We start from the raw sequence: 22,785 nt of genomic DNA on the forward strand, positions 1-22,785 counted from the left end.
AAACGCCTCTCTTAATCCCATAGGTATCAACGAACGTCTTTTAATCTATTAATTTATTCTTGTTTTTCTCGTCACCACGTTCCTACAAAAAGCGTTGCTCCACTTTCTGTATAAGGACACGCACACAACCCACAATTCCTCTCTTTGCTCTGGCAAAGGGCTACGCTCGAAACGTCACTTTCTACCTCTTTAAGGTGGCCAATTTACAATTTGAACCTAGTTCATCTCTTTTTGTTCGTTTGTTTGTTTGTTTTCGGATCGTAGACCTCTTGAACTTCGTATCAAGATCTACTAATAATAGCCTGTCATTGGAAAGGACCAATTAACGAGCAGACAGAAGGCACAGCGACGGGGAGTCCGGTTTCCACAGTTACTGCTAACCTCTACATAGATAGATTGTTTTGAAAAGAAAGCGATAACGTCATCATCCTACAAGCCAAGGATCCGAAGCATTATATAGCTGATGCTTTTATCATTTGGATGAGGTAAAAATCGATAGCTTTCTACAGTATCTTTACAACCAAAGCCTTCGTTCGCTTAGCCGAGGAGGCAAAACAAACAACTCCTCCGCCATTCTCTAAGGCGCAGGTGACACTAACGCGCAGCACGCAGTCAAAGCGTCGCGATCCGCATCGAAAGTAACTGCATCGTTTGTCAAAGGAATATACCTAATACAGAAAGAGAAAGTACCAGCTGATCGGCCGGCCGTTTTTTAGCACATCACCAGTTTATAAAAATCTAGAAATCTAATCGAAATGCACTGCTTTGCGTTATGACGATCAACCAACGGAGTTTACAACTATAGTTATTTAACACGATACCAGGTATGGACAGCGAAAATGCTTTAAATATGAATTGGTTAGATAAGAATCTATTTTTAGCAACTGATGTAATTGCCTGACTTTCTTTACGTTACCCTTATTGGTTACCTGTGGCGAAACTATCAACACTTTTATAGGCAAACGTATTGAGCACATAAAGGAGGGGTACGCTAATATTCATCGTTTTCGAACATCCTAATATTCTTAACTTTTACTCTTTTATTGCATGTTGATAGCGAGGTTATTTCCTATTATTGTAATTACTATAGTAAGAAATTTCTAATTTATTCCAAATGTTTGTAACTTTTTCTTATTATAATGTAGCTGAGGGCCACAGGTCTCTCAGTCTAAGACTGTTAAGTGCTTCCCTCGTTAAATACAGTTACTTATTTATTTATTTATTTACTCATCAAAATTAACGATGGGTGACTAGCATCTGATTTCTCCTTACGATGTCCTCCCTGAGTCACATATATTACAGTCATGAGAATGTAGGAAATGATCACCAACGAAAGAAGCTCTTGATTGTTTAACAAGTTCTCCTTGCCAGGAACTAAATCCGTGACTTTCTCCAGCAGTTCCATTATGGGACTTGTCGGGGAAACTTTGTGGAAACCTTCTTCTCTACCACTGGCTTTCTGATGTAATATCTGCAGCATTTATAAGACAACAAAAAATATTGATGGCAATGATTCATCAGAGACTTGAAGATTCACTTGTCTAATTTGCCCTTTCTTTTCTTCTGCCCCTAATCATTTACTATACGACAGCTGTTTAAATGTTTATCATCTATGCTTCAGCGTAATAAAACAAATCTTCTTCAACTCAGTTAACAGCCTGTATGTTTTGTTTTGTTTTTGGTAATTTTTTTTTTTGTATTTTTTTCAGTGTTAATTTTCATCTACTTTTTTTAAACCTTTGCATACTAAGTGAACACATATGTCCAGATTATACCGTTACTACTTTTGATACTTGTTTCTTGTCCAACTTAAGACGAAACATTATGTAAGTGTGTAAATTGTACCGGTTCGTTGATGTGACACTTATCGCAACCTAAAACGCCCACAATGATTCCTGATTTTCATTGCAGTGAACCGTTCGTATGCCAACAAATCCCAAAGTCCAGCATTTTGCTCCAAGAGCAACACCAAAAACATGTCGATCTTTTAAGATAAAAAATTGCTGAAAAATTCAAAAGTTTGCGTTCAAATCACACCTCAGGGCCAGTTCTTGGAGTTTGGCAAGAAAATTTCTTCTCACTTTATCTGCCAGACCTTGTTTCTCCATTTGATGAAAACCAGTGTCGTGAACACAACCGTTGCCTTGTTCATGCCCCAAAAGAATTCTGGGTAATTCCGCCATAGCTCGAAAAGGCAACTACTATCATTTCCATTTCAAATAATTATTAGAATCGTGTCGGGCCATCCAGTCCTACCAGCAGAATACCGCATCGATTGAGATTTTTACCAGTCAAAACTTGGCCACATAACCTTGGTAGGTCCTGGAAGCCATCCACAGATGGGCCCGAGAGACAACTTCACTTGTGAACTCGCCAAGCTGGCAGTAAAGCATCGTTGGCGGTTCACTCTACGCGAAACCATCTCTCACCTCTGTTTTCCCTCAGAGTCCTGCCTCTACCCACATTCCAGCTTAATGATGCCGTCTGAGGGCTTCTGTAGAGGGAAAATGGCTCCAAAAACACTTATAAACGGCCAGAAAAGCGAGAAACCGAATCGATTTGAACGCATCCAAACTCGAACTGTTCATTTAGATCATGTGACCCCCAAAGTCTGAGCCCACGGTGTCTCAAAACCGCAACTATTGTAACGGATACTCCATATAAGGACCAACGAAGTAAGGTTAAGATTGTATCGCCAAACTACAACTGAATAAATATGGGCCATTTTGTATTCAATGGGTTAAGACAACGAAGTAAGTTTTTGATTACTCCCACTCCAATATGTGCCCTCTGATAAACCTTTAAATAACTCCCCTCTCCTCATCTGCAAGCCTTTGTAATTGATAAATCTTGTAAAGTATCTCAAGACGCTTACTATAAGCTAACAAATATACAGCTCTAAGAACAATTGCGGGAAAAATGGTACAAAGAGATCGTTCGCTGTGAAGGTGTAGTCTGATCATCCGGGTGAGTGTAGTCCTGAGAAGGACTGTTGTCGGTGTTAGTGACTGACGTTTCGACAACCTGTGCGGAAGTCATCATCAGAGTCAAGTCGACTCTGACTCTTGACTCTGACACTTGTCTCTGATGATGACTTCCGCACAGGTTGTCGAAACGTCAGTCACTACCACCGACAACAGTCCTTCTCAGGACTACACTCACCCGGACGATCAGACTACACCTTCACATGTTACCCCCGGGTTCAAACCATTTACTGCAGATCGTTCGCTATTCATTCTTAATACTCCTAAAAAAGCATTGTCAACAAGAATAGCCAAAGAAAACTTGCTGGAGCAGAAATGAAAAGAAAAATCAGCTACATTAATGACTACGAAGTCCCGGCTTTTGGGCGAGGCCCGTCGCGCGACTTAAAAAAATACCAGGGTTCCGCTCGGCTCGCTGCCATCTTTTTTTTTTTTTCTTGTTCTTCTTTTTTTTTAACTCGCCCCACGGACTACACCGAGAAGGACGGACTGCTCATAGTCTACTACACTGTGATACTTTAATTCCTCTGTGTATCCAACTCGGATCTGATTCGTAACCGCTGTAGCATATTCGAGAAAATTCCTGAGCACGTAAAGTTGTCGGTAAAGAAGAACAGCTTCGAATGGAGAGAAATATCGGCCAGAAGATGATAGTAACAACGTAAAATGTACCATGATCCTCTGCACAAAACATTTTTGAATATAGAACGTAGAATATCAACCTTTGATTGTGAGATGCTGTTGTTTTCGTAGGATAAAAGTCACTCTTAAGATCCCTTAATCAAATCAAACATTGCTAAATCAAACATTAAGGTCATGAGAATAAAGGAAATGGTTGCCGACTGAAGGAACGCCATAAGAAATGTAGAAAGAGCACTCTGGAGAATATGCATACTGATGTTAGGCTGCAAAAGTTTCATGGGGTTAAGATACCCACTAAGCAACAAATGTTAGTAGAAATCTACCGGCGTTCCATTACTAAGTATGCCATCTGATCGGCAAACTTTCTCGCCTGTAGCCTGAAGGTGTGCGTTTGTAACCAAAATAGAATATAAAAAAAGACGAGCCTGTCTTTTTTTACTTAAAAGTTTTAGATGCCTAGAGGATTCAAACTGTAAAAGCATTTGGAATATTTACGTTGTCTTCATCAACCATCAGGCGATGGGAAATTTGTGTTCACAATTTAGTTGTTAAATTAAATTGGTCATGGTCGTGTTCTACTGGAGCTTTGCCTATTTTGATTTGGTTGGGTATTGTCGTGTTTTATTGGGAAAGAAACCGTGTTGAATTCATTAATTCCTCAAGTTTTTCAAGTGGCAGAAAACCAAGTTGAAACGGTTCTTTTAAAGATACGGATTGCCCAAAGTTTGAATCACATGTAATAGGCCTTAAATATTCATCACTGCTGTAAAGAAGGATAACGGTTTTTTGCACCTTCCGAATAGAGCGGGTAGGAGTTGAACAGAAGTGCCTTTCGCCACCTTGAAGCGAATTGCAGTTGTATCAACTTTAAAATATTTGGTTAATCTTTTTGTCCAGATCATTTCAATTTGTACTTTTCTTTGTTTCGATAATGCTTGAAATGAACATTCTTTTCTAAATGTTTGCTTCTATTTTGCCTCAACCCTTTAACTCCCATGAGTGACCAAGACTAACTTTCTCCCTGTATTTTCAATAAACAACACAGAAAAGTGAGTCAGTTTGCTAGACATAACGTCTCGTAGTCACGTTCGACGCACTAAAAACTACTATAAAACGAATACAAGAATTGTAAAAACGTGTAAAATGGTATATAAAAAGTCACTTGTAAAAATGTAGCGGAATTCCAAATCGATTTCGATCAATTACGATCCTCATCAGTAGTACTCCGCCATGTTTAAAATACTCATAAATAATTGTTCATATAAGTGACTCTGAAATGTCCACACTTCTTCCAGGCTTCATGTAAGCGGTCATGATGTATCAATCACAGCTCGTGGGATTTGAAAAAAGTTCCATTCGTTCTTGGAGTTCATAAGCGAGTCTTCGTTCACATTATTTATCCTCACTCCTTCAATTATTTGTCTCAGCATCGCGTCATTGTGATAAACCCCCGTCACATCCATTCGGAACTGCTTTACCTCTCTATTGTGTTTCTCTTTACAGTGTTTCCACAATGCAGATCGTTCTTCCTTATTGTTAAGTGATTTCGTATGCTCTTTCCCTCTGGTATACGCGCTCCTGGCTGTTTCCCCTACGTATACGCTGTTACACTGGATACACTTAATCTCATACGTCACACTTTCTCTATCACACGGTCCTTTTCCACCTGTGCTACACACTGGGCAGTCTTCTCGTCCACACTGTCGCGGTTTAAATGGGTCGGACTTTTGGAGTAGTCGTTTAATGGCGATTCCGGCTTTCTCCACCACTTTAATATTGAAACCTTGCTGCTTTATTTCTGTCTGGTATTCCTTCCGTAACCGTGAGTTGGGCGTAGCTGGTACAAATAAATAAATAAATATATGGTACAAATAATACAATATCGTATATATAATATAATAATACAATAATATAATACAAATATTAATATCGCCATTAAACGACTACTCCAAAAGTCCGACCCATTTAAACCGCGACAGTGTGGACGAGAAGACTGCCCAGTGTGTAGCACAGGTGGAAAAGGACCGTGTGATAGAGAAAGTGTGACGTATGAGATTAAGTGTATCCAGTGTAACAGCGTATACGTAGGGGAAACAGCCAGGAGCGCGTATACCAGAGGGAAAGAGCATACGAAATCACTTAACAATAAGGAAGAACGATCTGCATTGTGGAAACACTGTAAAGAGAAACACAATAGAGAGGTAAAGCAGTTCCGAATGGATGTGACGGGGGTTTATCACAATGACGCGATGCTGAGACAAATAATTGAAGGAGTGAGGATAAATAATGTGAACGAAGACTCGCTTATGAACTCCAAGAACGAATGGAACTTTTTTCAAATCCCACGAGCTGTGATTGATACATCATGACCGCTTACATGAAGCCTGGAAGAAGTGTGGACATTTCAGAGTCACTTATATGAACAATTATTTATGAGTATTTTAAACATGGCGGAGTACTACTGATGAGGATCGTAATTGATCGAAATCGATTTGGAATTCCGCTACATTTTTACAAGTGACTTTTTATATACCATTTTACACGTTTTTACAATTCTTGTATTCGTTTTATAGTAGTTTTTAGTGCGTCGAACGTGACTACGAGACGTTATGTCTAGCAAACTGACTCAATTATCGAACACGTTCCTGGCCTCGGCCCACAAAATTTCATCACAACACAGAAAAGTTCAGTTGAGGTAAGTAGTTATGGGGTTACAAATGGAAGAGTTTAGGGAAAAAAATAGTTGTATAACAAGATCAGAGCACAAGCAATTTTGAGTAGTACTATGAAGTAACATGACATTGACATTGCTAATAATTTTTTAACCCAATAAGATTTACAATTTTACCTGGAGGTTTTATTTTACAGAAAGTTTATTAGAGATAGAGTGTCACCATAATGGATTTCAGGAACAGTAATCAGAGATATAACTTAAACATAATAGAGCTCAATGTACAGGTAAGTGTACGATAGTATCATATGATTTAAAGTACCAGAATTTTTTAAGTTTTATTATTATTGAAATTGTAATTTCATGCCAGTGTGTTTTCCAAATTCAACCTGAAACGCCATCAAAATTTGTCTTTAGCTGAAATCTTATTAAGGAATACAAGTTTGTTAATGTTATTCGATATACATAAAAATATCCAAGCTTTTGTTTATTTTGGTCAGCTAAAGGGTGTATCAATGAGCAAAACCTTCTTTGTATAAATCTGATTGGTTTCAAGTGTGATCTATTGTTGCGGAGAATAGCTGTTTTCAGCCAATTAAGAGTGCAATTTTTCATGCATGTCAATGTTTCGATGAATTAACCGAAACCAAACAAGTAACTGAAAAGGAGTTGTAGTCTACCAAATAGACTACCAAATAAATATCTTGGATCCTGACAGTGCAGTTTACAATTCGTGTAAGCCACACAAAAATACTAATTAGTTGATCCAATACCAAATTCTCAGATCAAACATAATAAGAATTGTTTGGCTGACAGTAATGAGAATTACTAATGAGATCATGGCAGCAAAAGGGTTCAGGAAGGTTTCTCTGTGAATTTGAAATTTTGAGCGCACATAGATTGAATTTGGATAGAATTACCTAGAAAGCACTGTCATCCGAACCCTTCAAATATACAAGCAATTTTTGAAAAACCTTAAGAGAAATGCTTAATGTCCTAGTGGAATACTTTCTGTTTGTTCTTGGGCTTAACCAATCTTCATGAGCCAAAAACGTTTAGGAAATTGTCTTCTATTGAAAGGCAGTTAGCCTGAAATAACAAAAAACTTAATCTCATAAAGTTATCATAAATTCAGTCCAGTCACTAGCCATTGTTCACTGTACAATTTTAGGGATGAGTTACAAGGTCAACCTTGCATCAAAGTTAACCATTAGGAGTGAGTAGCACCTGATTTCTCCTTACAATGTCATCCCTGAGTCACATACATTACAGTCACGAGAATAAATGAAATGATCAGCAACTGAAGAAGCTCTTGGTTATTTAACAAATTTTCCTTGTCAGGAGCTCAGGAAACATATAGAGACCAGTATGGAGAATGTGGAAACTCATGTTAAAGTGCAAAGGATTAGGGGATCGAGACCAGCATTTAAAATAAAATTAACTTTGTAGCTCCATACTGTAGACTCTTGAGAGCATCAAAGTTAGCTTTTTCACACCCGTGCCAAGCCAAATCACAGTAATCAAAAATGGATGAAATTGTTTTCTTGTAAAAGCATTCATCGGCAGCCATGTAAATAAAGATTCTCAAATGTTTAAAAACACCCAGTTTCCTCGAGACCTCATTGACTACGTACACAATATGGTTGCTAAAATTCAAGTGCTGATCGATCATGACCAGGATATTTGAAACACTGGGATTCCGTCAAAGAAGAACCATTACAGGATAAACTCTTCTCACAAAGAGGGCTTTTATCACAAAAAGGCCAGCAGCATTAAAAATTTTGCAAACATGGACCAAGCCCCTACAAAGATCAAGACCATTTTTCCACCAAAATGATACTATTAATAACATTTTAAACATGATTTTGTTTTACTCTTGTTATCTCGAATTCAATTTTAGAATATGAGCATTACTAGGTGAGCGTCAGCTATTAAGCGCCCCTCCTAAGAAATTAAGCGCTTAACATCCACATTCTCCATTTCTCTATATATTTCCTGTAGTACTTGCAAGGAGAACTTGTTTGACAATCAGGAGGTCCTTTTAATAGCGATCATTTCTTTCATTCTCATCACTTTAATGTCTCATTTAGGGGAGATATTTTGAGGAGAAATGAGATATTAGTCACCCGTAGAAGTTGATGGTGTTCAAACCTAACCTGATGCACAGCAAACCTCAGTTCAAACAGAGGCGAAGTAGCATTGTCCAGAACCTCTCTCAATAGTGTATCAGTCTGAAAAGTACATATGTCATAGCAGTAGATGTTTCATTACTTTTTCGGTACCAGGGCATCCTTACAAGAATTGCTCGGCGAGAAACTACTTCTAGAATCAGTTTCCTTTAGTGTCCCACGCGAAATTGAGCAGGTACTTATATTTAAGTATCCTGGTACTGATGTGGAGGTCCTGCCTTCTAATGAGAACGTAGGAGGAGTCCACATACAAAGTCACTATGAAGTGAACCTACAGGATGTAATAGAGGGACTACACAAAACTAAGTCTATGGGTTTTTTATAAAGAGCGCCTTTCGATTGAGTTCAATCAAGGGCGTCTTAACGCGAATCATTTCTTTTATAACGTTGAGACTTTCAAACATCGTTTCCTGTATAAATAGTTATTGAAATTCGTTTTGTTTACAAGAAGGCAAAAGCACAATCAACGCACGAAAATTTTCATTCAAAAACTGACAAAGTGACACAGCAGCAATTCTCTTGGCTTATTGTGGTGAGATAGTTCGCGTTTTTTCGATCACGGACTAGCAAACAATTTCAAACTGCTGAGTTAACCTAAATATTGAACTGGAAACAAGCGAAAGTATTGTCTGTAAAACTTTGTCTCAGTTGGGTCGGTTTCCCAGAGAATTGAAGACAAACTGCATATTTTGAATGGAGCAATCCTGGAAGAGTGGCGCTACGTTTCTAGCAAACTGTGAATGATTTCATTCCTAACGTGAACCTTTGATCACTCGGACTGTAGATTGAAATGCCAGCACCGCTGAGGAAGCCGTAGATACACAACAAGTACTTGGGACCAAAAGCGCCCTTGACAGCACATTACTGCAGTTTTGAAGCTGTGAAACGGATGGTCAAGCGTTGTAGTGGGCAAGAGACTGCTTGTTTCGTTGGTCAGAAATAGACATGATATGTCGATTCTGGACACCAGCATTGGACCAAAGAATTATGGCCGTCGCTATGATACTGGAAAAACGCACTGCATGTCGGAATTATCTTTTCAATGTAGAACTTTAGAGCTTTGTAGCCGTCGTATTAGGAGGAAAGCAAGAAAGCACCTCTGGTCTTGAGCTGTTTGAGATGCTCTTCTTCAATACCAGCTTTGTATGTTACGTTTTCCTTTCCGCTTCGTTTTAAATTGACAAGTTGAGTGTCTAACATTTGCTTTGACCGCAAAAACCTCGAGTCACTTGCTAGTTGGAGCCCTTCGAAGTATGGAGGAGAGTTGCGATATCTTTCAATTCCGTCTCTGAATTCAAGTAAGATGGATTTAATGTATGGCTCCCTCTTGTGAGTTCGTGCTTCGGCGTAAAATCGCCTCAGATTGTGCTGCAGTTGACCAATCGTCATGTTTTCGAGCTGTGTTTATATAACTTTCTCTGAGCGCCAGACTGAAATTGAGTACGTGATTGGCTCAAAAGAATTGATCTCTGTTACTTTCTTTACTTACTACAGTAAAAGAACAGATAGCTGAGGCTTCTAGGAAAGAAATTTTGTATAACTCACAAGTACAGTTTTGCTCGCGGAAGCATTTAAATGGCTTCCCAAGCCTAAAACGTTTAGCAGTGAACGCTTGTGCAGAATTTTATTATCGCTAAATCGCTGAAACACACTTTCTAAAACTGCTGCTGTTTATTACTAACCTCGAGAGAATAATACAGACCAGTTTGTTGCTTTTTGATCTTCTCTGAGTGTCTTTGTTTGACCAGCTGATTAAGCTCCTGCTTGCTTAAGCTCGCAAATCTCGAACTCTTAGCTGAGGCCCGTCAAGAGAAAAAGAGCTCGAACTTTGGCGGCTCACAAGAATTATCTTCCTTATCTCGGAACAATCACAAGATTTCTACATATTTCAAGAGCGAAAAACCCACAATTATGTTGTAAGAAGCGGGAACATCGACGAAAAAAGTTGGCGTATAAAAAAATAAACAAAAAAAACCGACAACAAACTGACGTTATCATGCAACCCACGGGCGAATGGATCGAGCATATTAGCCAATCAGAGCGCGCGCTTTGGTAAGGCTATGTTATAAAAGGCAATTGCACAAGGTAGGGTACACAGGCAAACCTAGTAGGGGAGACAGGGGAAAACACGTTTAATGCATAAATTAATTGTCCAACAGATTAGAAAAGAGTGAAGGAGTAAAGGAGGGAGTGAAGGCGGATTACAGCATGAACGTAGAAACAAACATCGGCAGAGAGTTTCTGAACCTCGTCACTAAACATTTTCCAAAAAATCACCGGTGCAATAGGATTTTCAACCAAAACATAAAAGTTAGTTATAGCTGCAAACTACAAACCATAATTAAGAAACACAACTTAAAAATCCCCGAAACAAGCTCCACGGAACACAGCTGTAACAGCAGGAAAAAGAAAATCACTGCCATCTGAAAAACAACTGCCTCACTTCAAGCGTCGTCTCACAACGCCAACGTAACAACAGAAAGTGATACAACCGAGAAGAATTACATCGGACTAACAGAAGGAACTTGTAAACAACGTTGCACGCAACACAAACTTTCTTTTCGAAACAGAAACTATTCAAATAGCAGGGAACTATCAAAACGTATCTAGACACTCAAAAACAACAACACCAATTTTATAATTAACTGGAGTATTTTAGCGACCGCCCCGGCCTACAGCAACAAAGGCAAGCGGTGCCACTTGTGCCTCACAGAAAAAAAAAAACTTTAGTTAGTTAGAGCTAAGAAACCGTCTTTACTTACTAAACAAAAGAACAGAGCTCATTTCTAAATGCCGCCACGAGAATAAGTTTCACTAGCCGCCAACAATAACTCTATAGAATCTTTATTTGACACGTAGATCAGATCATCACACCAGGGAATGAATTAGCTACTTATCTAATTTGTTTATAAAGGGGTATGTTCTTACATACATACATACATACTTTATTGACTTTCCCCAAGGAGGCTTTTCAAAGACAATGTTATAAAAAATATTCCTATTACAATTAAAAAGTCCCATTTACAATTAAAAATGTTTTAAAATCTGAATGTTCTAAAAGAAAAACAAAAGCATACAAACACATATGTAAAATTACAACTCTTTAAGTAATTTGGTCCTTAAACGTTTTTTAAAAACATTAACGGAGTTGCACAGTTTAAAGGAATTATCCAAAGAATTCCATAAGTTTACAGTTCTATAGAAAAATGTTCTCTGACCGCTAGCTGTTCTAAAGAATGGAATTTGCAAAAGCTGCGAATTTCTGGTGCTACGTCGACTAACCTCGGCTCGCTTTATAAATTTTGATGAGAGGTATTCTGGGGCCTGACCAGTCATGCATCTAAAGGCCATAGTAGCGTTCCGGTAGTAAAGCTGGCTTTGAACTGAAAGCCAATTTAGTTCCTTGCGAATTGGTGTAACGTGGTCAAATTTACGCGCACCGCTAACAGTGCGGCATGCGAAGTTCTGCGCCGCCTGTAACTTGTTAACATTACATTTTGAGGTATTTGACCAAACATTGGAACAATAAAATAACCTGCTGAAAACTAAGGAATTAATAATCATCAAAAGTGTTCGTTTGTCGAAAACATGCTTGACACGGTTTATTTGGCCGAGGCGGGACATGCACGAGGAAGAGGTCTTAATTATGTGTTCATCGTAAGTTAAATTAGAATCCAAAATCACACCAAGGTCTTTGGCGGTGTCTGCGGGGACGATGTCCTCACCCATAAAGGAAAGGGAGCGAAATTGCAGTTTTGCACGCATCTGCCTGCTGCCAAATATCATCAGCTTGGTTTTGCCAGGGTTAAGTAACAATTGGTTGTTGGAACACCATTCTCCTATTTTAAACAAGTCGTCTTCCAAATCAGCAATTGCATCCAGGTTGTCTTTAAGTTCGAAGGAAGTGATGAGTTTCGTATCATCTACATAACTCTGAGTGCTGCATTTCTGTGGGATCGATGGAAGATCGTTCGTATATATGCTAAATAGTAGTGGGCCTAAGATACTTCCTTGAGGAACGCCGTTGGTCACAGACAAAGGCTCAGATAGCGTTGAATGGATTCGTACTATTTGTGTCCTGTTGCTTAGGTAACTACGAAACCATTGCAGAGCGTCACTGGAAATTCCGACATCTTGCAATTTTAAAATTAACGTGTCGTGATTGACGCTATCGAAGGCTTTGCTCATATCTAATAGAACAACTGCCGTTAACTTCTTTTTGTCAATGGCGTTAAGAATTGTGTCAGTTGTTTCAATCACAGACGTTTCGCACGAATTCCATCTCTTGTTACCGCTTTGGCTCTTTGATAGGGTGTCATTCGATTGCAGATACGAGGTGAGCTGATTATGTACTACCCTTTCGCAAACCTTTGATAAGACTGGTATAAGTGAGATGGGTCTATTATTGTTTGCCTGTTCCTGGTCGCCCTCTTTTGGGATTGGTGTAACCACAGCTGTTTTCCATTTTGATGGAAAAACACAGTTTTGAAAGGATGCATTAACAATAGACGTTATTGGGTGAACAATTGGATTAAGACAATCCTTGATGACACGAATCGGGATTTTGTCTATCCCTGGGGCCTTGTTTGAAGGCATCGCTGCTATTATACGTTCTATTTGTTTATAATCAATGGTACTCAGTGTGAACTGGTCAGAGAGAGCGTATTGTCTCGGTACAAAATAATTCTGATTAAGTGTTAGGTTGCATTCATTAGCCAGGGACGTAATTTTGTCAACAGTGCTCTGACCAACAGATACGAAAAACTGACTAAATTCGTCTGCAACAGCTTTTTCGCTCTTACTGTATGTTCGCTGAGATGTAGATCTACTGGGGGTGCACTGGCGAATTGCTTGCCTGATATTATTGGTGTTACTTGGATTCCTCTGGATTTGTTCGGCAACAAATTCCTGTTCAGCAATTCTGATTTCCCTCTTTACTTCCTGTCTGAAATATCTGTAGGCAGTCCTACATAGCGGATCATTTGTTTTCTTTGCTTTCTTACGCCAATCATCCCTGGTCTTCATTAAATAAAGTTCTGTCTGACTAGCGCTTCGGCGCGAAACTCAGTCACAGAGATGCGACGCGTCCTCTATAATTCTTTGACTTATGTATATCATAAGTCAGTGAATTATATTTAAATTTTAAATAAATGGTTGGTTTGAGGGAAAGCTAGTTACGCGGAATATACACGAGCGCCTCATTGTCACGCTGATTGCCACACTTGTCGTCGGAGAGTCGGAACTATCGGTTACCTTCCTGGCATCGACCTTTCCAAAGTCATCGTCCGTTCTGAGAGATGACATCGACCGTTTTAAATAGCAACGACCGTTCTGAGAAACGACGTCAACGGTTCTGAAAAACGGCATCGACTGTTTTAAATGATAACGACCGTTTACGAAAAGGAATTTGCCACGGGGCTACAGGATTTTATGAATTCTCACCCTTTGATAATAAATGCCATCTTAGTTTATGGTTTCCTTTATATCTACAGTTAGATTTGCTTGCCTAAATCTTCTTTTCCTTTTCTCTCTTCTATTCTTTATGAATTTTCTGCGCACTTACGTTTGTCTCCCTGAAAGTTGTCTGATCCGGACCAGCTATTTTGTAGCAATGGATGGAGTAAAAAAAACGAGTTTAGTTTATATAAGTTTAATGAGGCACTTATAGAGTGTATTTTTAGCATGGTCAATATTGATACTGGCTTGAAAGATATGGACATCTATTTGCTTTTCGTTCTTAACGGTCACTTTGAGTTCCTAACAGTAAATTTGCTTCGAGACGAAGAAACCAATACTGTTTTTCTTCTCAAAAGCGCTAGGAAATATTACTTATACTCATACCAACACTCACAAATTTATTATCTGTCTGAGGTAATCAGTTATAAGAATTATCTTTACAGCGACGCATTTTTTTTTTTGTATCTTTTCGTCTCTACCAGCCCACAGTCGATAACACAAAGACACTAACGGGTGCAACAGATAAATACACGCCAAACTAAGAAGTGTAAAAGTGAAGTAATAGGCAAGTTTTCTTTCGAGAAAACTTCCGCTTAGCCTCCATTTATAAACCATAATAAAATTATTATCATGACTAACAAAGCATTACAAATATAAAATGAGCGGTACACCTTAAAATAAGGAGCCACAGAAAGCTAAGCCTAAGGTTCTCGAAATGTAAACTACAAATTGCCACTGAGTAATAAAAGACTACAACATTGGAGGCCTAGGTTCAGCAACTTTGCTATTATGCCTCAGTCCTGCACAAGAGGAGTTACTTCGGATGGCTCTTCGTCTTCGTCATTTCCGATTTCGTCTGTATTCAGAGCCGCTAATTGATAGCCATTATGCCCTTGCACACCAACTGCTTCATCACAAAGGTCTACAGCATCACCTTGGTCCTCCGTATTGTTTTCAATATCGTCTTGTTCATCTTTTGTGTTCTCAAGCTAGCAAGTCTTAGGTTCTGTCTCTCCTGCCTCCTTTACAGATTGTACTGCTGCAACACCTTGATCATCAGCATCAGTTTCATGTTTGCTTGTTATAGCTTCTTCGACATCTAGAGGGAAAACGGAATCAATATGGTCTTCTGCTTCAATCAGGGGAGGGTATTCCAAAGAATCGACATCTTCTTCCCCGAATACGGAAGGAAATTGTGAGGCATCAGGTCTGCTCGCCTCAGTGGCAAAGGGGTGTACTAAAGAGTTAAGATGTCCTTTTTCAGTCGCAGGACGGCATACTGTGGCTTCCAAACCCTCTTCCCTTTTCATAGGGGAGCATACTGATTTGCTAGAGTCTTCCTCTTAAATTACAAGAGAGTATGTTGAACAATAAGGATTTTCCTTGTCAGTCACAAGGGGGCGTGCCAAAGTACTAAGACCGTTATCGTCCATCACCAGGAAAAATGGCAAAGAATTGATATCTTCTTCAGTCACAAAGGGATTTACAGTAGCACCGTGTTCACCCCCTTCACGTTTTGGATTTGTTGCAGCTGCTCCTCGCTCATCCGGTCTCGCATCTTCTAGGTTTAAAACAGCTCCAGGATCATCGATACACTTGAACTTATCGTGATCATATTTGTCCATGTCCACGATGTCCACATATGTCTGTGGTAAAGATTAGAAGGTAATCAGGAATTTAGCGTGTTGAATAATCAGTAAGTTGATGAATATCAACAATGAAACGAAGAATAATTAAAAAAATTAATCATTTAGTAGATCATAAAGATCAGATTTTGATTGCAAACACACAAACTGATTTACGTGCATGAGTTGGTAAAGAAACAAAGGCAGGTAAAGTCGACCTTTTTCTTCCAAATTCTCTAAACTATCACTTTATGTCTCAATGAATTTTGAATATATGAAAGTCATATATGTTTACAGCTGCGGTTTCATGAAATGTATAAAAGCGATCCTCGCAGTAACGAAGCCTACTTATGCAGCAGTGGAATTAATTATTACAGCGAGGATCGCTTTCATACACTTCACTAAACCGCAGTATACATATATGATTTTCATATATTCACAATTCCCTGATTTATATCACTTCGACTGGTTTAATACGAACCAACATAATGACCAGCTCCCAGGTGACTTGTTAGCTTGGTTGGTAGTGCACTGCACCGGTATCGCAGAGGTAATGGGTTCAATCCCGTGCGGGCCTCAATTTTGTCAGGCCTGGTTTCTATTATTAAATAAGTAGGGCTGACTATTGTGAGGATCGCTTTCACACGCTTCCATACTCGCCATTAGTTAACAAATAAACAAGCCTTGACTGTGCTGTGGTCTGTTGTAGATCACTTAGAAAGCGCGAGACGTAGTCCAGTGTTGTCTATCACTTCTTCTTTATCATTTGTTTTATAATAACAAGTCCGTGAAATTCCCAATGCATTACTTACTATTTTCAAAACCAGTTTTAATTTTCTAAGCAAACAAGTGTCGTCAGTATGTTCTATACTCTCACAAAACATGCGAATCCTTGCTCGAATGGTTCAAATAATCTGATTGGTTGAATAAGACTTCAGCTGTCAAAAATGTCAAACCATCAAATTTCACAATCTTTAAGAGTTTAGAAACTTAAATAGTATTTTCAAAATAAGTTGCTGTGTGGCAAACCTTTGTTTTGAGATATGTATCCATTGTTTTGCCGAGGTTTACAAAATCTGGCCGGGCGGCGATCTGATATTTCCAGCACCTTAACATTACCGCGTATCTACAGAAAAACCATGAAATTTTCTTGCCGTAAGGGTTGAGAAATCACATCCAGCTACAATTATACCAGAAATGATAAGTTTAGAAAAAAAGGGTTGTTTATCTTTTTACACTGCAGTCGAAATAGAGCTTGTGATTAAAAACCCATCTTACTCTGAATTTGACTCACCAACTTTGAACTGTCTGAAGTGGGTGATGTGTATCTTAATTTTAAAATGTTTTTGTTTTCTTTTCTTCTGTTTTGTTTCGTTTCGTTTCCATTCGTTTTGTTCTGTTTTGTCACTTTGTTTGTTTGTTTGTCTTTTTTGTTTCATTGATAGGATAAATTTGTTAGGAAGGCTACTTATTCAGTCTAAACAGATAATAAGGTTTACGAAGTATTCACGTCATCGTCAGAGTCATTATTGCTTTTTTCGTCATCTGATGAAATTAATAGAAGCCACAACAAACCCGACTACGATAGCTATAACTTTATAGTTACTTTGTATAATCCATGTTCAGTACTACACAGAAGAAGCCAAACTTACAAACTTTCGTCGATATGTTCAGGCTTTGGCAAACGGTAACCTTGTTGGATTTTTCCCATTGTCGTGGTTTCAGACCATCCTTCGTATGGAATACCTCCTGTGGACAAATAATAGTTTTTCTATTCTCTAAAAGAGCATAACTTATAGGCAATAAGCACGATCGGAATAATTTCATTGTCAAAAATACGATGGTCATCATTATCCAAAAAAAAGTAGAAGGAGAAAGGTTTTTAAACAATGAGATAAATGCTTTATTCATCAGCGACATTGAGTATTGCCACTACTTCTCCATCGCACGACATGTTTGTATCCGCTCATGGTATACCTTAATTTCAGTTAGTAACTGTGCAAGAAATTTCGGCGAATACATTTTCTGAAAGTAAATTAACAAATAAGTGAAGTGAGTACTGATTGTGAAGATTTCAAATAGGACTATGCCATAAGACCAGCTGTTGAACAAATAAACGGATGACGACTCATGTCAGCTATGTAGAATAGACTGAAAAATGATAGATAGGAAAATGATCATAACTCAGATACTTCAAATGTTTTAAAATATTTTTTACAAACATATATCCAATACCTTCAATATAAAAACTCTATAGTTATTTATTTGATCATTCATTTATTTGATGATTAATTTATTTGATCATTCATTTAGTTGATCATTCAATTGTTTGATCACTCATTTATTTGATCATTCATTTGTTTGATCATTCATTTATCTTGTCATGTCTTTTTTTTTCCTAATCAAATTTTAGTTATTGCCCGTTAAACTTGATACTCGGCCAAATATCGTACTGCAGCTCTACCCTCAGATTCCCCGGTTTGACGTATCCTTATGACATTGATAAAAAAAAACACTGATTATTCTAAACCCTTCAATTCGTAAAGTAGGTATCGTAAACAGGTTGACACTTATGATACATATAATAACGTATACAATACGCACACATCACTTTTGGTTGACAGCTGTTCCACATGGCCAAAAAGAATCTCGGGTGCACTCCACTTGATTGGGATACATCCCTACATAAGTATCCAGAGTACTATAAGCATGTCTTTGAGTAATTATAATCTAAAGAGACTTGAATACAATTTCTGAAATATTTTTCGTAAAGATTAAAACCCTTTTGTCTACCAAAGATGTGAGGAGTGGCGATAAATTCAAGAGCAGTACGCGCGTTTGTACAAATAATCTTTAAATAAAAACTATTACATCTCCTGTGTTGCTCTACCCTTCGATATGTTCGAGTTTGTATTTTAGCGCTAAGAGAACATCATCAACTGCGATTTCCTTACTTCCTGCGTTCACTGCTTAGGTATAACGTACAGTGTGCTCAAAATAGAGGCCTAGTTGACGTCACCAACTGGCATACGCGCATAGGTCGTTAAGTTTTTCACTACTGTGAATATTTCATACCCATAGCTCCCAAAAAATTTCTCGTCTAAACCCTTTGGTATACACCCAAAGAAAGCTAACCTCACATTATGGTATACAATGCATGTGACTGTCAGATAACAGCTCGCTGCGTAAGTGATTAAAAAATTCTAAAAATTACCTTGGCATTTCCTGGCCCGTATTTGAGACCCTGATAGGGGAGCCCAAAATCAGTCAACTTGCATAAACGATGCTCATCGAGAAGGATGTTGCGAGCTGCAAGATTGCGATGAATTATCTGAAATTGGAAAAAAAAACAAAACAGGATGCGATCGGCAACATGAATAAAGAACAACTGTTCATTCCTACTGCAAAAACTCACTCATATAATACGCGATCTTCAGCCTCCAACATTTTTACATTAAAAAATCAAAACTTGAAATTGAACGAAAATCGTTTTCAAGAATCCGTGCAAAACAGTGGAATGAGATACCAACTAGGCTCCGAACACTACCAAAATTCATCGTTAAAAGAAAAGTTCGTACGATCTTTTTCAATATATTAGAATTAGGGGACTCCTACGAAGATTTAGAATCGATAATCTCTAAAGTTAGTAAATAGCTATCACCTTTGTCTCGCCCATCCTACCTTATCCATTTTATCTTATGTATTCACTCACAACATAATGCGCTGTGAACTTGAATTAACCACATAGTTGTTTCCGAAGACTTAATTTGTTCCTGTATTTACCATCTATTTATTTATCTGTAGTTTTTACTGTGTGTATTTTCCTCTTCTTTTACTGATCATCCTGGCCCGCCTCGATTAGCACTGCTATCTGCGGAGCCAGGGGAATAAGGATTTATTGTAATTGTTAAATAAACGTGTGTTAAACGTGTGTTAAACAAACAACTCACATCAAAGAATAAAAAGGAAAAAAGATTTCTGTTTCACACTATTTTCGTGTAACTCAGTGTTTCCAATGTGTTTGATCATTTTAGCCTGATGAAGATCGATTTGCAAAATGCAAACCAAGAAGAGTTTGGGCACTTACCCTTCTAGACGCGAGAAAAGTCATGCCATGTGCGATCTGTTTAACAAACAGCACAATGTCATATGTTGTCAAGTTGTCGAACTTTCCGACCCCACGATGATAGCGGTCGAAAATCCCCCTGGATTTTCTGAGGTAACCCAGCAAGTCACCTCGCCACAGGTACTCCATGATAAGAATTGGCTGAGCTAAATAAATTCAAAACAGCGTTGGCAAATCGTTATAAGGGAAACTCGGAAAATGTTCCAATTTCTAATATGTTCTAAATTGTACATGCTTATTTTAGATATATAGTAGGTTGTATCTGTTATGAACTAAAATAAAGACAGAGAGGAAATCTCTATTGAGCATGATATCTCCTCGATTAGATTTATCGTCAACGAAAAAAAAAATAAAGTGTTACTTCTTCTAAGATTCATAGTAAGTGCATGGGAATCCGTAGGCCCGTTACTAAGATTTTCAGTTTTTTCTAAAGGAAGAAGACCGAAGGCCGAAACGTCATAGTAAGTGTTGGAACACTTTGGAATTGTCAGATTGTTCGCCTTGCATCATCTTTGTTCACTTAATTGTTTTGTTTGTCTTTTTTTGTCTTTTTTATCATTTGTATGTTGGTTTTTGTTGTTGTTGTTGTTGTTTTTTTTTTTCGGCTTTGCATGGTTTTGTTTTTATTGATCTGTTCTGCTTAGCTTTAATTTACGACTTAAAAGTGGTCTGCAATTTGATTTACGAAATAAGGAGATACACGTCTACGTTAAGGTATCTATAACATGTCGTGTATGGACATATGGCTCGAATTTCTGTCTCCCCGAGGCCACACGCTCTCTTAGTTTCTTTGAGGTTACATAAAAAGTTTTCTGTTAAAATTTCTTACAGGGCAACACCGCGAAATATTCGACGTTAGGGGGAGTTTTCCTGCGCTAGGGGGAATTTGCCTCGCGTTAGAGGGAATTTGATCAGCAAAAACTGCTGCATGTGGAAAACACGTGAGTGGGGGTGGTTTGAAAGTCAAGTAAGGTCTAATTATTGTAGTCTTTTCCGCTCTTAAATGCATTCATAGCATATCTGAGACAACGCGCGCTCTGATTGTTGAGGATTGTTCAATCGAGCTTTTAATTAACGAAAGATCTTAAAATGTACTTACGTAGGTAGCACTTAGCAGCAACTGTACGATTTCCAGGTCTGCCACGGGGCCGACTCAGTAGCGCTCGCCACACTGAGCCAAATGCCCCTCTGCCAATAGGCTCGCGGAAGTTCAGGCGGTCAACTGCAATCTCCCAGCGATCTGTCATGGCCAGAATTTCTACTGCGCGTGCGTGAAATTTTTAATTTCACGCACGCGCAGTAGTTATCGACACTTAGAAAAAAAACCGTTCAATGTAAGCAACCGATTTTGCAGAGAAATATGTGGCACTTTGACTTCTGCGATAAACTGTACAAAATCCTATGCACCTGGGTAAAATGTCCGATCTGATATCAACAGTGCAACTTCCATTGATTAAAAATTTGCCAAAAACGAGTCCGTGGGTTAAAGTTTCGCGCTTCCCAACAAAAATTGAAAGCAATAAAACCTACCACCGTATTCTGTACAAATATCTATAACATCAAGTACCATCCTCCAAAATGATGATTTTCTTTGCTTCGTGGCCACAACACCGTCAGTGAATTCCAATTTGTTCGGTCCGAAATTTGAAGTTGACATTCACCTCTTTGAAGTTGTCACTGTTCAAGCGTCTGTAAATACATCCTCGTCCTTCCCATCCCACAACAATGAAGGTCAATATTCGGGTCTCTTCATAAATAACACAGCAACGAGACGACATAGAGCATTCGAAAATGTTTCGTGCGTTAAAGTACTATCTTTCCTGTGATACATCGATCTTCTGCTGATTTCTAGCCGCCATTTTGCTCTCATCTTTTGATCTAGGCCTAAGTACTAGTAGTCCTCTTCTTACAGGACCATTTATTGGTCTAAAAAAGGCAATAGATGATTGTATATCCGCATACGTGATACGAAGATAAAATCTGCCGCGAAATATGAATAAACGCGCGAAAAATTTGACAGATTTGTTGCATTTCATTCATCAATGAAAGATAAAATCTTTTACTTTAAAAAATGTCAGATACGCTCATTTTAAGGAGATTTCTACCTCACTACGTATCAGAAGACATCCGTGGCATAACTGTTCAGCCTTGGCGGAACAATCAACTAAAATATGTACAACAACAAAAGCAAAATAGTAAGGAATCCTTTTTCTGTATTGACATTCCTATTACGTTGCTGCTCTGCTGGGAAACCATTAAAAAAAACTGTGGACTTCAAATCGTTTGTGCGGGTTTTAGATGAACACATCCCTGGAGTTGAATATGTCATCAAAGACACTGCAAGAAGAATCAAGGAAGGCCTTCGTGTGAAATGTGCGTTGATTTCACATCAGTTTAAAACCGCATCTAGCCGCAAAAAAAGGGATTTGCTGAGAGGCAGTTACAGGATGAATATTTTTTTGCAGGAAGTTCAGTCAGTTGAGTTGTTGCATGCAGAATTACAAAAAGAGACAAAAATTTTAAAAAATCTAGTAAAAGAAAACCAAAAGATATACGAAGAGCTCCTTGAGGAGATCAACCAAAAAAAAATAAGTGAAGATCAGATGTTAACTGAAACTGAATCACTGAAAAACTATATTAAAAAACTGTAAACAAAAAAATGGGACAAAAATGCAAAATAACTATCAACTTTCAGTCCCACAACGAAGTGGAGATATCTGAATGATCTGAAAACCAAGGCACAAAACGCTCTATTGTTTTTGAGAGCGTATGGCCTCAAACTGAACAGTTTAGAGGTTGAAGAAAGAAACAGTGCATGCACAACCCATAATTTCAGTTTAGATGACCTTTCCTCAACAGTCCCTACCAACACGGGTAGCACTTCAAAATACTCAACACTCATAGAAGATGACAAAAAGAAAGTGGAAGAAGTTTTATTCTTAATGGAACGGTTCAGTGTGGGTGAAGAGTTCTACCATCAACTGACAATGGTGTGTGATGGACTGCCAAGATCATATTCAGTAAAACAGTGCAAGAATCATCTCAATGAACTCAGTCACCTCACTGTAACACCTGGGAAATCCCAAGGTGT

General features: G+C 38.4%; 1 protein-coding gene, 1 long non-coding RNA gene and 1 pseudogene across 3 annotated transcripts in view; 1 reads left to right on the forward strand and 2 right to left on the reverse strand.

The window, feature by feature from the left end:
* LOC148731283 (vascular endothelial growth factor receptor 1-like) overlaps positions 1-22,785 on the reverse strand; it is a 443,086-nt pseudogene that overhangs the window by 201,501 nt on the left and 218,800 nt on the right. The gene's annotated exons all lie outside the window — the stretch shown is intronic.
* Positions 6,442-19,971, forward strand: LOC148731293 (uncharacterized). The gene is made up of 2 exons (XR_016001364.1): positions 6,442-6,584; positions 19,603-19,971. It is a non-coding gene; the product is annotated as an uncharacterized LOC148731293 (long non-coding RNA).
* Positions 15,175-16,822, reverse strand: LOC148731294 (uncharacterized). Its single transcript, XM_088760411.1, has 2 exons — positions 16,598-16,822; positions 15,175-15,589 (listed from the first exon to the last, which is right to left on the reverse strand). The coding sequence occupies exons 1-2, from the start codon at positions 16,682-16,684 to the stop codon at positions 15,287-15,289; spliced, it is 390 nt and encodes a 129-aa protein (XP_088616537.1). The 5' UTR covers positions 16,685-16,822; the 3' UTR covers positions 15,175-15,286.

This window comes from Stylophora pistillata, chromosome 5 (assembly GCF_964205215.1).
Source record: "Stylophora pistillata chromosome 5, jaStyPist1.2, whole genome shotgun sequence".
Lineage (NCBI taxonomy): Eukaryota > Metazoa > Cnidaria > Anthozoa > Scleractinia > Pocilloporidae > Stylophora > Stylophora pistillata.